Below are 21,698 nucleotides of genomic sequence, written 5' to 3'. Positions count from 1 at the left end.
CTTGAGGGGGGTTTAACTATAGCACCGCAGCCCCCGGCGCCCCCACATGCACAGGGCACCCCGCGGTGGCGGGGGCTGCGGTGCTATAGTTACGCCGCTGGACGGTTACCTTTAGTAGCCATTCAAACCCGTTTGCGTTAACTTGTGTGCATGTTATCAGGCCAAAATCTCCAGGGTATCTAAACTTTTGATGAGGGTCATTTGGGTAGTTTCTGTTGTCATTATGTTTTAAAAAGAGTAAACAGTTGTTTGACAATAAATGGCTTCACCCAACCACTAACCATGAGGGAAGGAAAAGTTTGTGAGTTATCATTCATATTCTCTGACAAATGGCCAGAAAATCACAAATTCTGCTAGGGTATGTAAACTTATGAGCACAGCTGTAAATTGAGTGTATATTGTTAAAAAGTGACAAATTCTTCTGACAGTGGCCATTCAAAATATAACAATACAATATTATTGTGCACAATCATAGATTATGCTAAAAATACTAAATCTGTTGCTGCTCCCAATTAGTTTTCTAAAATAGTACATGAAAGATGTACTGTATTTAGGGTGGGATGTATTAAAATACATCGCCGCCCTTCGCGCCGCCACGATGCCGCCGCATATGTACTAATATATGCGGCTGGCATTGTGGTGCGGTGACGGAGGCCCCCCGCGATACCTGGAATGTGGTGTGCGGGGGGTCTCCGTCACCTCCCAGCCGGCTCCTGCATCCCTCACGTGGCGTCACGCCGGGGACAGCTAAGCAAGCTGTCCCCGGCGCCTCCTCCTCCCCCCTGCAGCCGGAAGGACGTCCGGCTGCGTCGATAGGGGGAGGAGAGATTTACCTTCCAGGGTCCAGGAGGACCCTTCAGGAAGGTAAGCCAGAGGGGGGGTCGGCGAGGCGGCGGGTTTGCGTCGGCGGCGAAAAGAAGCCCATAGGCTTCTATAGGGTATCGCCACCCAAAGGTGGCGATACCCTTCACTGCGGTATCATTTTTGATACATAGGAAAATGCGGTAAAACCGGGGTTTTACCGCATTTTCCATTTGATACATCTCGCCCATAGTTATATAACTAAACAGAGAGATCAATATAAATAAATATAGGATTTATTTAAATATTTACAGTTATAAAATTGTGGGCAGCAGCTGCTGCAGCAGGTACAGAAGATCCCGAAAACCCTCAGTGAATAAGCAAACAAGAGAAAATATAACTGACTGGGGAGCGATCTCCCATGGATTTCACAACGATATCTACAGCATTCGATTCACAGACCGCTCTGCCGATGAGTCGCTTATTAATTTCAGTTTGTCTAAAGTTTTGTAAAGTGAAAATGTTTTTCATTGAATGGACCCTATAGGCCTTTAAGGGCCCACTTAAGGGAGTCTGTTTACTGTGTTGTATTGAGAAATTCAGAAGCTTTCCAACGACATATCACAATGCATGAAAACAACAGGAATAGCATGGACACTTATGACAGCACCCATAAGGGCTCGTCCGATTAAACCCATCTTTGAACTTAGATGGTCCCTTAAGATGATAAGGTACAGTAGTGTGCAAAGTTTGAGGACTGTTAATTAAACCTTTTGCAAGTTATCATGGAACATAAACACACACACAAACATCGCTGAATTATACTTATGTAGATAAATACAAATACAGCCAAGTCAATTAATTGAAGTTTAGTTAATTATTGCACCCAAAATAAGAACAGTCACTGTGATTGGAGCTGGCATTTTGAATGGATATTTTGAGGATCTCTCACAGCAATGTTGGCACTCAAATGGTTTAAAAAAATATCCGAATCAGCTGTTATGCAAAGATTATGCTCTGTAGTTCGGTTCCAATTCATAGTTTCAAAGGGATAGGATTAACATCCCCGCTGACATCATCATGTAGACACCTCCCCTCGTATAGATAAGGTAAGTAGTGTTAAATGTCACAAACTCCCAACCATGCACTTACGGATTTATTTAGTGGATCTTTAGAGTCCCAATACATGCAGCTGACACCTAGCGAAACTAGCTGTCTGCTGTTTGACCTGAAGACAGAGCAGTAGCTGGGGGACCCGAAAAGTGGCACATACAGTACAAATACCTGAGACACACCGAGACAAGTTTCACTAGGTGCCAGCTCCAATTATTAGATCCATTAAATTGATTCGTAAGTGCATTGTATGTTTGTATAATTTATTTGTAGTCATTATAATGCATATGTACTAAAGCGCACACAAACCCATTCGTTTAACAAAATGTACTGTATTACGTACTTATGCTGATACATGGGGCCCAATTCAGACCTGATCGTGAATTAGTAACGGTCAGCGAACAGGTAGATGCTGCCCCACTATAGTGAAATTATACCTTGCAAATGAATGTGCTCGCGAATAGAAGTGTATGGCTAGTGAAGACATCACAGCTGAGCAAAAATGTCCAAGACCATTCATTAGATGCTCACTATCTAATGATTGTTCCACTGGTTACTACTTATCGCAAACTCGGAGTACTCAGGGCCTTACTCGGTAGCAGCAATAAAAACAGCTATATCTGAAACTGACGTCACACATCCTCCCATAAAACACTCGGGCACACCTACCATTTCTTCTGTTACGTCAGCATTTTTATTAGCACTCCCACTACACGGCCGGTTACCACCCCCAGATGCTTACTTCCCAGAACTCAACTTGCAAAGGAAAAAAGTAGCAGGATTTCTTCACTAACAGGCATTGCACATGCGTACTAAAGCATGTGCAGGCTATCAATAATCGTCTGCTGTGCAAATCAGGTCTGAATCGGGCCCATGGTTCCTCACTCACCTGCTAAATGCAGTGTAAGAAAACAATTGTCATAAAATAGAAATTTGCAGACTCTGGTAAGTTCCTCTCCCGAAGGTCCTTGGAGAGAATATAGGGTTACGGTGGTGTGGGGTGCGGTGCCCCTGGACTGGTTAAGCTGGGTGGCCCTAGTGTTGCACACCTTTACATTCTATTATCACTATTTTTTTCTCACACTGTTTCTTTAATATTGTAATTTCATTTTTTTTCTCTCTCTATCTCTCACTTTCTATAAATAGCTTCAGCTTCCTATCACTAATATTTACTAACACTATAGTATTTAACTGGTGTGCTACTCTGGGCTTTCTAGCTTATGCTGTTTTTTTGGGGTGCCACGTCCTACACCTAGATATAGCGCTAGGGACCCCCACTATGCAGAGAAGCCTTGATAATGGCTTGGGGGCATCAGCGGCCGCCCAGATTTTGAATAGGATTATTTCTATTCTCCCGCTCGCCACAGGGTCTGGTGTAGCGGCGAGCGGCGGGAGTAAATCCTATTTCTAACGTTGGGCTGCTGGTGGGGCGCGCTGCTTAGAAGGGCAGAGGCAGCGTGCATGGGACGCTGCGGGGGACAGTGATAGTAACGGAGAGCCAGGCAGAGGGAGGCGGCGGGAGCTGTCACTGTCAGTGCTGAGAAAAAAAAAGCCCATACAATGAATGGGCAACGCTCAGCCAATCACAGGCTACCCATTCATTGTATGGGCTTTTTGGTACTTATGTAGTAACTGGGCTGCTGATTTTGAAATCGGGTCCATCGCATCGCATCGCACCCGACCATATCGCATGCGATGCGATGCGATGGACCCGATTTTTCCATAGGATTCAATGTTAAAATGGACTGAGTCCATTTTAACATAGAATTCAATGGGAAAAGGGGTCCTTTTCATACCCCTACTATCCAAGTGGGCATGGAGTTGGATATAAACCTGTGGCGAGCGTAGCGAGCCACCGAGCCCGAAGCGTGGCGAGCGTAGCGAGCCCCGCGAGGGGACACAGAATACCGTCCCCTCGCGGGGCTCGCTTCGCTCGCCACGCTTCGGGCTCGGTGGCTCGCTACGCTCGCCACAGGTTTATATCCAACTCCATGCCCACTTGGATAGTAGGGGTATGAAAAGGACCCCTTTTTCCCATTGAATTCCATGTTAAAATGGACTCAGTCCATTTTAACATTGAATCCTATGGAAAAATCGGGTCATCGCATCGCATGGTCGTATGCGATGCGATATCGCATCGCATCTGATTGTATGCCTTAACTTAAGGCATACAATCAAAAAATCGGCAGCCCAGATACTACATAAGTACCGGCTTTTTTTTTTCCAGCGCTGACAGCTCCCGGCAGCTCCCGGCAGCTCCCCCTGCCCGGCTCTCCGTTAGTGCCGCCTCTGTCCCCCGCAGCGTCTGCACTCCGCTGCCTCTTCCCTAATAGCAGCGTCCGCCCCGCAGCGTCCCAGCCACCCTGCTCCCTCCACCTACCGGGAGCACAGCCTCCTGCTCCAGCGTCCCCTGCCCGGCTGCACATAAGATTTAGCAAATCTTATGTGCAGCCGGTCCGACCTCCCGACTCCGATCTGATACGCATGGGACCGCGCATCGGGTTGGACCGGGTGTCTGGGCATGCGATTTGGCCCGATTTCACTGCCCGATCCATCTGAATCGGGTCAAATCGGGACCAAAACGCATAGTGTATGGGGGCTTTTACAGGCTGTGGGCCAGATGCACTAAGCTTTAAAAGTGATACAATTCAGAGTGATAAACAACCAATCAGCTCCTGCATGACATCAAACTGGGGGCCAGATGCACTTTGTGACATGGCAGGTAGGAGCTGATTGGCTGGCTGTTTATCACTCTCCATTTTATCACTTTTGAAGCTTATTGCATCTGGCCCAGGGTTTGAAAAAAGTTAGTAACGAGCCGTTTAAATCTCTTTATCACCATTTATCTCTTGTTAAGGCTTAATACATCTGCCCCAATGTCTTTTTTTACTTACTCAGTGTTAACCCCTCTGTCTCATGCTCTTGAGTGGTATTACTAAACTAATTGAGCATCTACCGCTAACCAAATGTCATGTCAGAGGCGGAACTAGTGAGTTGTGGGCCCAGGTGCCAAAATATGTTTTGGCCATATTTTTTTTTGACTTTTTGCAGAATTCAGCTCGCCACCCTTTTTTGCAAACTGAAATGTCGGTGAATATGATCCATAGAAAGCAATATATACATAGAAAATAGAAACAATCCATATATATTTTGAATTTTTAGATTACAAAAAAAAAATTAAACAGTGCATCAGCATGTTCTGCATATAGTAGTTATTCCGATCAGTAGCAAAATAAGCCAGGCAGCCAGCAGGACTAACACATCCCCTCAGACAGGAGAATCAGTTACCCTGCCTCCGCATGGTGGCGGGGCAGCAGGGATAGATTGCCACTTGCCTCCAAGGCATACTTGCCTACCCTCCCGCATTCAGCGGGAGGCTCCCGACTTTCACCGGAGCCTCCCGCTCCCCCGCAAACCCCCTGTATCCTCCCGGTTTTCGGGACCCCTCTATTAAAATCCGGGCGGCGCAATGCGCATGCGCGAGCCCCGAAATAGTGGTGGGCAGAGAGAACATTGCAGCCGGCCACCGCGCTGGCCGAGCTGCTGTGCGGCGCTGAGAGGAAATCACTGTATGTGAGTGAGGAGCAGAGACCAGAGCTGGCAGCTTACCGGAGGCTGGCCCCGCCCACCACACACAGAGCAGCAGGCTCAGTCCGTGCATCAGGCCAGCTCTCCGTGTTCCTCTGCCTGTGGTCAGCTGCCTCCTCCACCACACTGCCAGGTGTCTGCCTCCCTGGAAGGAGCATCAACATTGCCAGTAGTGAGTATTTAATGGGGGAAAGGGGGCTGTGTGTAATGTAATACAGTGAAGTGTGTGTACTGTCTGTAATAAGGGAAGGGGGGAGCTGATGTGCACATAATGTAATATAATGGTGGACTGGATGTATTATGGGGTGGGGGACTGTAATGTAATCGTGCATGTACTGCCTGTATTATGGGGTGGATGTAGGTTTTGGTCTAAAATCAAGTGGGCTAAAAGACCTGTGATGTGACAGGGGAGGAGAGGGGGAGGAGAGGGGGAGGAGTAAGGTCCAGAGAAGGGACCCAAATGGACCCTTGTGGACTCGCTTTGCTCGCCACGCTTCGGCGCAGTGACTTTGCACGCCACCTGGTTACTAAAGTTAACCAGAGGTAGTGTGGATAGTGGAGCCCCCCCCCCCCCCCCCCCCCCAGGCGATAAAGGTCCTTTAGCCCACTTGGATTTAGCAACTACCGTGGATGTAGTGTAATATAGTGGTGCGTGTACTAGCTCTAACAGGGTGGGGGTGTAATGTAATATAATGGTGCACTGTCTCTCTGTCTCACTCACGGGCTCTCTCTTTTCATCTCTCACACTCTCTCCCTCTAATGCAAATTCCCTCTCTTTCTCTGCCACCTCTGTGTCTCTCGCACAATCCCCCCCACCCCCCTCTGTCTCTTACACATTCATTCTCTCTCTTTCTTTCTCTCTCTCTCTCGTCTTCTCTGTATCGTACACCCATAGGAGGAGTTAGACACGCCCTCCGGGCGGAGCATGGCACACCCTCTCAACGGCGTAGCGCGTTGTACTAGCAGCTAAATCTCCCTGAAACTAGTTTTCAAAAGTAGGCAAGTATGCTCCAAGGTACAGCCGCTGCATACAATGATCCAGCAGTGAGCGGTGTTGCGGGAAAGCTGTCCGCGATGCTCAGCGGGGAGAAAGACGCGGACGAGCAGCTGCTGCTGCTGGAGTTCAGGCAGGGGCTGTGCGCCGTTCACAGCTCCTCTATCCTGTGCCCGCTGACCGCAGGAGATGGGGGGGGGGGAGGGGAAGCTGTCTGCAGTAGCAGTCAGCACAGCCCAACACCTCAAGCACTGAGCAGTGGGCACTTCATCCCTAAGGGGAGCGAACTCCCCCTGTATCTGTCCTGACTCTCTGCTGCCTGCCAGGCCCGACCGGCCACATACCCCCAGCCGCCCATGGACGTGCGCGGCACTGCAAATTTTTTAAAAAGGGGGGGGACTTCAGCGTGCCAGGCCCCTTTAATCCCTTGGGCCCCGGTGCACTGCACTGTCTGCACCAGCGGTAGTTCCGCCCCTGTGTCATGTGTATGTTTGACAGGATGCGCTTGGCTAGAGGTGAGTATACTTGTGGCTTGTCTGGCAGAAAAGTAGGCGATATCCCTTCTGCAACTTTTTTAGTAGGGTTACCATTGTCACATAACTGTAATGGAAGTCTGCTTGTTCATTCATATTTGGCCCTGACTTATGGTTTTGATTTAAAATTGCATTAAAGATTCTTGCTTTTGGGCATTTGTTCATTTAAATTCACCATGCAACTGAAATGAATTATGAACCAGGACACGGGATATACTGTAGGATTTTGTCCTTGTTGGCAGCTCTGATCGGTACAGCTGGGGCACTGACCATGTCATAATCACTTGCAGAAGTTGGCTCTAACAGAAAGCTCATCATGCACTGGGTTCTTTAGTTTAGCTCCTATGGAAGAAAGGGACACTGAGGGAGGTATGCAATCTGTGCTGGTATTTCCCAACAGGGGAGTAATGCCACTCACCTATTCAATGCTGTCGTTAACGACAATAATGCTGCCATTACCGATAGCATTGAAGGCTGTCAGATCCCACTTTGTAAAAGTGGGATCTGCTTTGCTTTCTCTGCTGTGGATTGTTAAATTCATGGCTGTTTTCTGAAAATTCACATCTGTTTTCACAGATTTCAGGACTTTCCGGCAAATTGGTGCCGTAAGCCGGCGAAAAGTATGGGATTCCGACTTTTGGGACATTCTGACAGTCGGAATCCCAATCAGTTTCTGCCTATTATTTTCTAGGAGGCAATAGAGAAATGATAGGCAGAAACTGATTGGTTGCTATGGGCAACATCACCTCTTTTCATTTTTAAAAGTAGTAATTTTACTCCTTATGGTGGTATCCAATCCGGGATTCCGACTGTCAGAATGATTGGTTGCTATGGGCAACATCACCTCTTTTTATTTTAGAAGCTTTAGTAAACTTACCCGTAATGTAATGTAATGTAGATACAATAGCATGAATTGTATGTCAGCAGCACTTTGGGGGCATGGCCTAATGTAGACGTTATCAAGCCCCTTCCAAGTACCGCAAATCCCGCAACTAGCGCGTCTTTGATGAGGGGGCAGGGCTAAATTACACAAATTGCATGAGGGGAGGGGGTTTTTTGGCACCTGTATCCAGGAGGGTTGCCCACCTTTCTGGGGGGGGGGGAGGGGGGCGGGAGGAGTACCAGATTTTTGGGAACCTCCCGGCCATTCCAGGAGGACGGTCGTAAGGGCGGTGGGCGGCGTTTAGATGACCCACAAAGCTGCAAGTTTCGCAGCTTTGTGGGTCAACCAGAATAACCCCCTATGTGTGTACTATATAAGAAAATGTTAATAAATAAATAAATAAATTATGTAGGTCTGTGCAACCTTAGAGCTGCTGCATTTACTGGTTTGCTTTATGTATTTTTGACCTGAGGTTTGGACATTTATTTGCACATCATAGTTTTATGCATATCCTTTACATTGTTCTTTTCTCTTGTTCTTGCAACATTTATTCAATGTATTGATGCCCACAGCACAGGATCATTCCACCTGGCTCCAGAGAAACCATGCACGGGGAAAAGTTAAAGAAGGTATGTTATTTTGTGTTACACTTTGAGACCGATTTTGGTTCACACGTAGTGAACCGAATTCGGCCCCTGCCCCGATAGTCGGGGTTTGCGCATGCGCATTTCTGTGCAAGTGCAACCCCTGACTGTGAACAGCCTTGGCGATATAAAAAGTCGCCGGGCCATTTGCAGTGGGGAGGGAGGAATGGGAGTGCTGGCAATGCTGGGCCATAGGAATGCCCAGTGTTCCATGGGCATCTATCTATCCTAACTGTCCCGATTTTTGGGGGACGGTCCAGCGTCCCACTCGTTGGCCGGGAGTGTCCTGTTGTGGGAGCCAATGTCAACCAAAAGCTTGTCAACCCTTTTTTATTTGTCGACCTATAGTATTCGACCTATTAACTGTTGACTGCACTCATTTGTAATATTTACCTGTCTGGAGTCCCACGATGAAGGCGCCACTTTTCCGAGGTCCACGCATGCGCATCCAAAACGTTCCCAGAGGAGCATTACATGACTATCACATGATGTTGTAACATCACATGGACCTACCCACACTCCCAAAGTACCCTTGATGTTCTTTGATAGGATAAAATTATTTGGACACACAAAACAGTATCATGCACTGTATGTGGGCAGTCAGTTTACTTTAAATATAGCACAGGTATTAAGTGTACTTCCAAGGGGCCTAGAGCATGGGTCTTCAAACTGCGGCCCTCCAGATGTTGTGAAACTACAAATCCCAGCATGCCTTGCTACAGTTTAAAACTGTGGCAAGGAGGGCCGCAGTTTGAAGACCCATGGCCTAGAGCCTATTTCGGATTTGCACATGCTGATGTTCACGCAGCTGACCATTTATCGGCAGACTGCACATACGCCAAGGTATTTTATCCATGCCACCTACAATCAGCAGCAAAAATATGGTATTATGGATTTGATCAGGAGGGGCCCCAAACCAGTATCTTGCCTAGGCTCCTATGAGGTCTAAATCCGTCTTTGCTCCCCACCACCCCACTACCGAGTACACATTAATATGCCACTGTCCCCCACTCTAGCACACATTAATATGGCAATTCCCGATAATTGCTAGACCCTAGTGGACTATAGGACCTATGACAGCCAACCACATGACACGCCATGCAGCTTTCATTGATATGCAAGCCCCCCCATCCCCCCCCCCCCCATATTTTCTGCAGCAGATTTTACCAATGCTGAGTCTCAGCTCCTCTGTATGGCTGGCTGCTAATGCTGCAGGCTGCTCCTCTCTTTTCATGCCTGCAGGCTCCTCCAGTGCACAGTCACATGACTTTCTGTTCATGCCTAATCAGGAAGTAAGCTCAGCATGGCTTTAGGAGGGGGTTAGGACTAGATTGTGACATCAGAGGTCTTTTCCCCAAATGCAATCATGTGACACAGCACGAAAGGGTCTGGAGCAAGGTATGAATGGACACCCATGGGATTGCTTCATTCGCCACACTACATGCACGTTGTCCCTGTAGAACACATCTACACCTGTCCATGAATGGGATGGAAGGGGTTGGGCTGCTGCCTGTATGTCCTTGCTTAGTGGGTATCTATCTATCTATTCTTCTGTCAGGAGACCTGCACCAGAATCCCAACATCAATGAGAATACTAGCACTGGAACCCCCGGCTGCCAGGATTTTGAACTGAAGTTTACTATGCTGATTAGGTTTAGGCAATATAGGTGGTGGTGTTGGGGGGGATTTAGGGTTAGGTTGTGTGTGTGTGGGTGTTAGGGGTAGGCTGCGAGGAGAGCTAGGGGTAGGCACTTAGAAGGGGATAAGTGTAGGATGCGGGGAGAGGGGGGTAGGTTTAGCTGGCTGGGTTTGGGGTTTAGGGCATGAATCTACTGCTGATGGCGCCGCAGTGTGACAACATAGGTCATGTTGCTGCATGCCGGTCGGCAGGCAGCTGCAACAGAATTTAAAAACTCTTTCTGTGGGGTGGGTAGCAGTGAGGGGCAAGTGCCAGACGACAGGGCAGGCAGCAGTGAGCGGCAGCAGAATTTTAAAAATCCCTTTCAAAAGACTTGCCGCTGCTGCAGATCAGAGCCGGCCCTAGCCTAAATGATGCCCTAGGCAAGATTTTGTCTGGTGCCCCCTAGCACCTCCACTAGTTCCGCCTCTGACCCTGCTCCCCTTTCCCAGCACCATCAACCCTCATCATAGCAGTCATCATTTTGGTGCTCCTACCCGCAATATTTTAAATAGAAACAGCGCACACATTCGGTGCGCAGCCCAAACAGGGGTGTGTTCTTGCTGGGAAGGGGCATGGCCACACAATAGTACCCCCAATTCCAATTATGCCACACAGTAGTGCAACTTTATTCACATTATATCATGTGATGGTGTCCCTTATTCACGTTACATCACACAGTAGTACCACTTTACCTTATATACATTACTCCTCACATTATTCACATTATACCCTTAGAAAACAATCCTGAGAAAATATTGTATTTCAAGCACCTCCATGGCCACACTGCAACCCAGCACAAAGCAGTGTGTGCTGGGCAGAGGAGAAGAGCTGCAGCTTCTGCTGTCACTTAAGGAGAGGGGACCCGGGGTCCCCACTGGGCCCTTCCATCAGACTCTGCCTGGGTAATTTGTACCCCCTACCCCGTTCTCTTGGCACCCCTGATAATACCACACAGTAATGCCCCTTACACATGACACACATTATTAATGTCCTTATAACCATAATGCCCCTTACACATTATGCCAACCTTTATTAATGCCCTTCATACACATAATGACACACATAATGCCCCTTACACCTATGTTGCACATTATTTATGCCCTTATACACATGACACACATAATGCCCATTACACATATGTTGCACATTATTAATGCCCTTATACACATGACACACGTAATGCCTGTTACACATATGTCGCACATTTTTAATGCATTTATACATGACACACATAATGCCCCTTACACATATGCTGAACACTATTGCACAACCAACCCACCCGCAGACAGCACTCGCACAGCCGGTAAACACTGTGAGCTCTGCCTCTGCTTGGATACAGATGTTTCCTCATACATCTTGCCTCAATAGGCCATGCAGCTCCTGGCCAGTTCTGCTAACGTTGGGTGCCTTTGCTGAAAATTCATCTTATTTGCATTGTTATGTGACCAGAACACACAAGGAGCTTCCAATGATTAAAATGATATGCGGCATACCTATATTCTGTGTTCGACTGTCGCTGTACCTGCATAAGGAATGCTATGTTACAGTGATTTCAATGAATACACTATTTCATATGCAGATACAGCCTCACTCACACACAGAATATAGGCATGCTGCATATCATTTTAATCAGCAGAAGCTGCTGATGCCCCTAGGCATTCCAAATGCCCTAGGCAACTGCCTAGTCTGCCTATGCCTAAGGCCGGCTCTGCTGCAGATCCCTGGGAGTACCTGTATTACCCTTTTTTTTGAAGATGGTCAGCCTTTAGTACCAAAAGTGCAAAGTTTTGTTCTGTTGTTATAGCCGCAAATGTTACACAAGTTATCCGAAAAATGTTGAGCAACAAAGATAAAGTACAAAAATATAGTGGAGGTCAAATTAGGACAAGACAATTTGACCATATGGGTAAATGTCATAAACACATTTGTTCTTCTAATATGATTGCTACTTGCATCTGCCATTATTTAGCAAATGCCAGGAAACAGTATGGAATAACGGTGTGCCAAAAGATTTCAATCAGCTTGCAGTAAACAATATGAAGGTCTCAGAGTAAGTACTGTAGGATAAAGACTCCACACAATGATACTGAGCGCTGATTGTATATTCGGTACTGCTGCTGAACCTGTAGGGGGATTACCAAAACCCCTTTTTATTCACAGAACCAGAAAAAGAAAGATAGGAACAGCGCTGTACTGAATATATGAAATATTTAATAAAATTTAAACATTTAAAATACAATATTTGGAAAATATAGACACACAAGACACACAAACATATAACAGGAACTCCCCCCTTGGTGTTAGAACTGGTTAGTTTTGTTATGCATGCAGTTGCTGACTTTCATTACTCATTAGCAGAGCCAGTTAGTAGGTTTAGACAGGTCAGAGTTCAAGTCCCCACAAAATGTGCACATTAGTATTGTGGTAATTCTTATTGTAATCCAGGGGTATCAGTGGCTTGTAACTTTAGCGACGAATTTCTCAGAGTTCCTGTTATATGTTTGTGTGTCTATATTGGCCAAATATTGTATTTTAAATGTTTAAATTTTATTAAATATTTCATATATTCAGTACAGCGCTGTTCCTATCTTTCTTTTTTCTGGTTCTGTGAATAAAAAGGGGTTTTGGTAATATTAAAATATATTTGTGTATTTCTGGGCAGGTCTGTGTAGTTTGTCCCTCAGTCATTCCATTTAGTTTTAATGGCGTTGCACTTCAGGGGAGAATTGTACCACTTTTAATGTCCCCTGTACTTTACTATAAATTATTGTAAAACAAAGCATTGCTCTCACCCTGTTTTGACTCTGTAGCTTTCATTTTTTCTGGCTTTGACATATAGAGATTGTGACTTCCCTCTGGCTCATAGTATTTAATAGAACTCGCTTCGACAAAACAGTCAACCTCCTCTGTAATCTTCAGTTCATTCTGGTCACCACACTTTGTTTCAGTCTCCTGTAATGAGAAGATAATTAGAATGAAAGGGTTCAGGATAACTTGCATCTAGGTTGGGACGACTGCATAGAGAACTCTGAATATAAATTAATATATCAGACCTTTTACACTCCAATTGCTTCAAGCCTACAGCAAATAGAACTATAGTACATAATACAAGAAACAAAATCTCCTATATCGCGCTAATTACTTACATAATAGTCAATAACATGTAAATTATTTGGTCAAATCAGATAATAAGAAAAAGTAAAGAATACCCACATAACCTCCATTAGCTTAGCAGTCACATCTTATTGCATCCCATCAGGACTGTTTTGTAATCTGGAGGAACTGCCATGGTATGGATTCCATCCTATCCTTATGTATCCTTCATAATATCCCTATAGATTGTAAGATTGCAAGCAGGACCCTCCGGGGCCTAGTGATTTAGGGCCAGATTCTCGAAGCTTTAAAAGTGATAAAATGGAGATAGATAAACAGCCAGCCAATCAGCTCCTACCTGCCATGTCACAGGCTGTGTTTGAAAAATGCCAGACAGGAGCTGATTGGCTGGCTGTTTATCACTCTCCATTTTATCACTTTTGAAGCTTAGAGAATCTGGCCCTTAGTATTGAGTATTGATGAGAGAAGCAGATCTTGCGCAGAGCGGAGAAGCCTGGTGGGGATATATTTTGAGATAAACGAAGAGATATATTTTAGTGTGGTCAGGTTAATGGCCTTGAATATGAGTAGAAGTATTTTATATTGAATACACTAAAATACAGGCAACCAATGGAGGGACAGAGTAGATCAGCAGACATGGAGCATCTAGCTAAGAAGATCAGCCTCGCTGCTCCATTTAAAATGGATTGTAGTGGTAAGGAGGCTATTGCAATAATCAATGCGTGAGATAATGCATGGATTAGAGTTCTGAGTTTAGAGTTAGTGTCTTGTGTAAGAAATGGATGAATATTGGATATGTTTTTTTAGTTGCATGCAACATGATTTTAGAGACAAATTGAATGTGAGGAATAAAGGACAGTTCAGAGTCAAGGATGACCCCTAGGCAGTGAGCTTGTGGAGAAAGATTGATTGTTGTGTTCTCAACAGTGATAGAGATATCACGTGGTAACTACTCATATATTTATATTTACATTTATCCAGGGGTTAAAGTAAAGGGGAACAGGGTGGAACTGAGTTTCACCACTTCTAATGGTAGGGGGAACTGAGTTCCTCCTCTACCACAGCCCTGAACAGTAATTCCAACAGAGAAGCCTGTCCCAGCAGCTTCTTCTGGCACAGTGTATGTGATGTAATGCCATCATCTCCGCTGAAGTGAAGAAGAGCCACTAAGAGGAGCAGGCTCTGTGCTTGCTGAAGACAGGGTGAGAGGGAGGGGATACGGTCATTGGGTCCCCAGCAATTTAGGTCAACATGTGTCTAAGTCGACATGCAGGAAGGTCGACATGAGTCTAGGTCAACATGCAGGTAGGTTGACAGGGTCATTAGATTGACAGGGTCATTAGGTCAACATGGGTTAGGTAGACAATCAAAAGGTAGACATGGGTTTTTTTTTCTATTTTTAGAGCCGACATGTGCCGACAGGCAATATTTTATTACCTACCATCCAGTAGGACATGGTGAGCGAACAAAATAGTGTGTCGAGCGTAGCCACGCACGGAGCCGAAGGTGCACTTTAACGCGGTGCACTTTAACCTGTGTCCATGTCGACTGTGTCGACATTCGGGTCAAAACAATGAAAAACTCCATGTTGACATGTTGACCCATATCGACCTAATCTCGACCCATCTCAACCTAATGGCCCTATCGACCTAACCCATGTTGACATAGCCTCATGTCGACCTTCCTGCATGTCGACCTAATGATGTCGACCTAACAACTTCCTGGTGACCAACTGATCCACACCCAGAGGGAGCTGGAGGGACTTAGAGGTGGGGAATCTGCTGAAAGGATATGGACAGTGAGCTGCTGAAATTACAGCGACAGATGTGTATAAGCAAGGCAGTATGGATGGTGTAATGATTAGCATTACTGCCTCACAGCACTGAGGTCATGGGTTCGATTCCCACCATGGCTCTAACTGTGCAGAGTTTGTATATTCTCCCTGTACTTGCGTGGGTTTTCTCTGCGTACTCCGGTTTCCTCCCACATTCCAAAAATATACTGGTAGGCTAATTGTCTCCCAACAAATTAACCCTAGAATGTCTGTGTGTGTACATCAGTGACGTGCGGTGAGGTCATTGCCTGGGGAGGCACTGACCTCACCGCACGTCACTGGTACCGGCGGGGGGGGGGGGGGGGTGCAGAACAGTCCTGTAGTGATAGCCACGTCTGTCAGCATGTCCCACTCAGACCACCCCAGCAGCAACGGGGTTAATTTCCATAGCCTGGCTGGAAATGAAGCGTCTGGGATGGAAGGCACAGGGTAGTCTCATACGTACATTTCTCTGTTTAAAGCACTGCAGGTGTCTGAGTCCCCCGAATTAACCCCGTTGCTGCTGGGGTGGTCTGAGTGGGACATGCTGACAGACGTGGCTGTGGCTATCACTACAGGACCCCCCCCCGCCGCCGGTACACGCGCGCCGAATTAACCCCGTTGCTGCTGGGGTGGTCTGAGTGGGACATGCTGACAGATGCGGCTGTGGCTATCACTACAGGACCCCCCCCCCCCCGCCGCCGGTACACGCGCGTCGAATTAACCCCGTTGCTGCTGGGGTGGTCTGAGTGGGACATGCTGACAGATGCGGCTGTGGCTATCACTACAGGACCCCCCGCCGCCGGTACACGCGCGCCCCACCTGCCCTCCCTCCACCCGACGAACTCACCTGTCTTCTCGGCGGTGACGGCGGCTGGTCCTCTCCACGGCGGTGACGGCGGCAGTCCATCTTCCAACAGGCGCCGGACTGACTCCCCGCTGCCCGCGCCCTGCGCTGCTGCATCGTCTCACGGGTCCTGCATGTGTGATTGGACAGCGGATCCAGCACTGGATCTGCTGGCCCAATCACATCTGGGGGAGTGCGTTTATACTGGTGCCGCTGTCATTGCGGCACCAGTATAAGTGCCGCTTCCCCATTCATTTTCAATGGGCTTTTACAGCCCATTGCTGCACCCTGCCCCCCTGCCCACCCCTTCCCGCCCCCCGCTGCCCGGTGTTTCAATGTAAACAGCGGGAGGCACCTCTCCCGCTGCCTCCCACCCTCACATGCAGCAGTGTAAGAGGGTGGGAGGCAGCCTGAGAGGGAGAAATGATGAAAATAATAAAAGAAGATATATAAATATCTTCTTTTTATTATTTTCATCATTATGACAGGGGAGGCTCTGCCTCCCCTGCCTCCCCTGACTGCACGTCCCTGGTGTACATGTGGTAGGGAATATAGATTGTAAGCTCCACTGGGGCAGGGACTGATGTGAATGTTCAAATATTCTCTGTAAAGCAATGTAGAATATGTATGCGCTATATAAGAAACTGTCAATAAATAAATAAGCAGCACAACTGAGTACATTATGGCCCTTCAGATCTGATCGCAGTGCAAATTTGTTCTCAAAATGGGCAAAACCATGTGCACTGCAGGTGGGGAAGATGTAACCTGTGCAGATAGTTACATTTGTGTGAGGTGTGTTGAAACTGAAAAAAATTGCAGTGTAAAAATAATGCAGCCAGTATTTACCCTGCACAGAAACAAAATAACTTACAAATATCTAACTCTCTATACATGTTACATCTGCCCCATCTGCAGTGCACATGGTTTTGCCCATTTTGAGTACAAATTTGTACTGCGATCAGATCTGAATAAGGGCCTATGTGTATAAGGGGCACAACTTTGTGATTTACTATAAACACTAGGTGTGTGTGTGTGTGTGTGGGGGGGGGGGAGGTTATGGGAAAGGAGATGCACTACCTCTCCGCTACCACTTTAAGCCCTGCATTTACCTTTATGGTGTTTATATTGTCCTTGCTTCTTTTCTCTTCTGTCACTATTTAAAATAGGAAAAATAAATTATATTATTATTCAGATATGAACACATTGATAACACAACTGCATAAAATGAACAATGATTGCGGACAGAGGACACAGGAAGTGATATATATTCCAAAAGACCAAGAGGTAAAAATGGACTGTTCACTTTTTATTGAAGCTTTATTTAAAATCAAAGTGATATTTAAAAGGTTAATTCCATTTAAGTGGAGCAGTGACAAACGCAGAAGCTAAAAGGAACATGATGCTGCAACTTCGGTGGTATGCCTGGAAATTTTCCGAGCTGAGCTGTGCTGCAGGAGCGGGCTCTCCCTGAATATTTCCAAGCATGCTGCTGATGAGTAGGTGTGTGCGCCACTGCCAGTGGTACCTCCAGCTGTGCTCCACTGGTGCACCACCATATGGGAACACATCCTGCCTGCAACCCTCCCCCTGCAACCTCTCTGCCTCTCCACCCAGATCATAGGGGCTTCACTGCCGCTGCCCCCCCTCCCCCGCTGCCCATTGCACCAGCCCCATTCAGGCAAGTTCGGGGAAGTTCAGGGGGTACTTGTTTCCTATCTGGGCGCCCGCTACGTTAATTGCGCACCATGCTATTCTCCGTATAAAAATCGGATCGCATCGGATACCACAAATGCACATACACGATATTGAACGATGCGATGCGATGCGATCCGATTTCGTTCCCGCTTTTATGGTTGGCCCATAGGATATATAGGAAACCCCCCCCTGATGGTTTAAAATGCGCCTCCATTGTTAAAGCCACCCCAGTATTGACGTCAACCCGAAGCGTGGCGAGCGCAGCGAGCCCCGCGAGGGGCGGCGGTACGCGTCCTCCGACTTTTTCATACCCCCACTATCCACGTCGGCGTGGAGTTGAGAATAGAATAGTGTGGCGAGCGCAGCGAGCCACCGAGCCCGAAGCGTGGCGAGCGCAGCGAGCCCCGCGAGGGGACGCGGATACTTCACAGGTATCCGTGTCCCCTCGCGGGCTTCACAGGTATCCGCGTCCCCTCGCGGGGCTCGCTGCGCTCGCCACGCTTCGGGCTCGGTGGCTCGCTGCGCTCGCCACACTATTCTATTCTCAACTCCACGCCGACGTGGATAGTGGGGGTATGAAAAAGTCGGAGGACGCGTACCGCCGCCGCTCGCCACGCTTCGGGTTGACGTCAATACTGGGGTGGCGTTAACAATGGAGGCGCATTTTAAACCATCAGGGGGGGGGTTTCCTATACAAATCGTGGGTTTGCGGGGTTATTACATTGAAATCAATGTAAAATCGGGTCTCAGGGACCATTTAACATTGATTCCAATGTAAAAATCGGGGTTGATCGCGTCACCGCATGCGATGCGATCCGATTTAAAATGAAATCGGATCGGATCGGATAGCATCGTATGCCATCGTACATCATCGCGTACCGAATCCGATGCGATGCGATACGATTTCATTACGGTGCCGTACGTTGAAAACCTGGGCGCCCAGATAGGAAACAAGTACCGTTCAGGGACATTTGGAAGCGCTCGGGAGTTTGGATGCCCGAACACATGAATGGCCGAGTGGGTCCTGTAAATGCATGCCGTGCATCCTGGGAGATATATTCATGCTGAGGGGACTTACTTACTGTTGTTCTCCTGTTACTTCCACTTGGTGTCTGCCTCATGCTGAGTAAAGACCTGTGTTACATCCTTGCAGCACGTGTGTTTGTGATTCAGTTACCATACACATCTACAGGTCCAAACCCCCCCGGGCAGCTGCAAACAGCCGAAGCCAGAAGGGGTTAAACCGTGCAATCTCATAGTACAGTACAAAAAGTATGTAATGCACATACTTTTTGTACTAGCTTTACATCGCATTGCATGCACAAGGCATGCGATGCGATACGATGTGTACTTTAAACTTACAGAACGGACGCCCAGCGTGTATGGGCTCCTTAACTCTTGTTTTTCCCTAGCACTATCCATATAGCCAGTGCCCTTGTCACCTTAAACCCTTCAGCTACTCTGATTCCATATGCAGTTGTTAGGTCGACAGTGCCTAGGTAGACAGGCAGTAGTTCGACACATGACAAAGGTTGACATGCATTACGTCGATATGGTCAAAAGGTTGTCATGAAAAAAGACTTGTTCATATTTTATCATCCCAGTGGATGTAGAGGGGGAATATAATAGTGTGTTGAGCACAAGAAGGTACCAATCCCTATACATGGAGAGAGCAGCGAGCCATGCAAGGGGACGTGGTGCATATGGTGTTCATGTCGACATATGTCGACAGACACTTATGAAAAACTAAAAACTCATGTTGACATTTTCATGTTGACCTTTTGACCCTGTCCACCTACTGTCTGTCAACCAATAGTGGTCGACCTAATTTTTGTCATCCTAAATCTTGTCAATCTAGCGATCCACACCCGTCTGATTCTGGGTACAGAATCACTGAGTGCTGAAAATTCCAGCATCTGCCCTATACCACATTTTTTCTGTTATCTATCCTTCCTATGGTGTTATCTATCCTTCCTATAGTAACAATTGGCAGTGATGCTGTAGTATTCTGTTCATATTTTACATACACTACAAGGTGTGTTACACATAACGTGTGAGCTCTGTGTTACTTGGTAGCTGAAGGGTGACACCACAGTGCAAGCCCCTGCTCAGTGAAAGGAGCTGTGTGCTGTACTTTAATATAACGTGTAGCATCTGGCTCCCGTTACAGAGTATGAGCCAACACTGCAGTTAAGATAGGCTCCGGTCAGGTGCAGCCAGGCACCTTCTGGACCTCAGAGAAACAAAAATGGGGGTCAACTGCAAAACCACACCCTCCCTTTAAGCCATACCCCTTTCTTGGCATTTTTGGCAGAGGAGCACCCAGGTGAGTGATACCCTCAGTTTTGTTTTATCACTGTTTTCAAGTGTAAAGTACAACAGAAGGTACTTATACAGTATGTTAGTTAGGCGCCCATTATAGTTAGTACGCTCATACCCCCACTATCCATGTCGGCATGAAGTTGACTTTATATAGTGTGGCGAGCGCAGCGAGCCCGAAGCGTGGTGAGCAGACGTGTAAAACTAAGCAAATAGCTTAGTGGGCACCCAACTAACATATAAGTACCCAACAGAATTTGCTGCGCTATATATGAAACTTAATAGTAACAATAATATTATTAATAATAATGATAATTACATTATTTTAAATATAACTTTTAAACGTTGGTAAATGTGAGTTTTAGCCCTGGCAGCCCAACATTGTTTAAGATATATTTCAAATTGATCTGAAATCCATCTAAATCGATTACAAGTAACATTTAGTAATATACTCCCTGATTTTACAATCAAGATCTCCAGCATTTTAACCCCTTCAGTGGTGGCAAGTTTTGCCCAGTGGGAGTGTTCCCCACTGCACGGCGCTGTCCGGCCCCTGGAAACACAGTGGGAGCCACCCGGTTTTGTAAGGGGTGACGTTAGCAAGGTCACTCCGCACACAGCCGAGGGGAAAGGAGGCAGGGCCGGGCAGCAGGAGCCGGGCAGCAGCTGAAGCTGAGCGCAGCGCTGATCTCAGTGCTCAGCGGCGCTGCCCAGAAGAAGGGAGCGCAGACAGTGACACTCCTGAGGATTTTCCGGGTTTGCTAGTCTGAGCACTGGCGCATAGCCTGGAAAATTCTCGGGAGTACCAGCAAAGGGGTTAAGCAGGGTTGCCAACCCTCCCGGAATGGCCGGGAGGATCCCGAAAATCGTCTCCCCCTCCCGGTCCCCCGGAAAGGGGGGGTAACCCTCTCGGATTCCGGCTGTCCCCTTCCCACCCTCATGTACCTTGTGGTGGCGGAAGGGTTAAATTGCCGCGATTCGCGGCATTTCAACGGAAGGGGGGGGCTAAATATGCAAAGCTCGCATATTTAGCCCCGCCCCCTCATCGGAGACCCGCGTATTGCGGTATTTGCATTACTGGGGGCAGGGACTGATGATGTCTCCATCAGGCCCTGCCCCCAGAAGTGATGTTGACAGTCTCCTCTCCGGGGTTCTCTCGGAGAGGAGATTGTAAAAGTCGGCAACCCTGGGGTTAAGTCTGGTGGACAGAATCAATGACAATTGGCTGCTGTCAAAGCTGCAACTTAGGGGCTTATTCAGACCTGATCGCAGAAACACATTTTTTAGTAAATGGACAAACCATGTGCACTGCAGATGGGGCAAATGTAACATGTGCAGGGATGATTTTATTAAGTTATTTTGTTTATGTGCAGGGTAAATACAGGCTGCTTTATTTTTACATTGCAATTTAAATGTCAGTGTGAACACACCCCAAATCTAACTCTCTGCACAGGTTACATTGGCCCCACCTGCAGTGTACATGTTTTTTTCCATTTGCTACATAATCGGGCTGATTCTGGTGAAACAAATTTGACCCCTGCCCCAATTGGTTTGCTCATGCGCATTTCTGCCAATGTAAAAAATCACAACTGCAAATGGCCAGGACGAGTTGCTCAATTGCTGGGCAGTTCGAAGGGGGAGGGAGGGATAGGGGTGGCGCTGGGTATTCCCAT

At 47.2% G+C, this 21,698-nt stretch overlaps 1 protein-coding gene across 1 annotated transcript in view; it reads right to left on the bottom strand.

Moving 5' to 3' along the window:
- The window catches only part of JSRP1 (junctional sarcoplasmic reticulum protein 1), a 101,220-nt gene that overhangs the window by 34,638 nt on the left and 44,884 nt on the right, over nucleotides 1-21,698 (bottom strand). The window contains 2 exon segments of the mRNA XM_083179406.1: nucleotides 13,030-13,189; nucleotides 17,121-17,164. Coding sequence (XP_083035532.1) covers nucleotides 13,030-13,189; nucleotides 17,121-17,164 — 204 coding nt within the window.

This window comes from Crinia signifera, chromosome 1, assembly GCF_055691185.1.
Source record: "Crinia signifera chromosome 1, ASM5569118v1, whole genome shotgun sequence".
Classification (NCBI taxonomy): domain Eukaryota; kingdom Metazoa; phylum Chordata; class Amphibia; order Anura; family Myobatrachidae; genus Crinia; species Crinia signifera.
The sequence above is the reverse complement of the archived record's forward strand: the minus strand, read 5'-3'. Positions and strand labels throughout refer to the sequence as shown.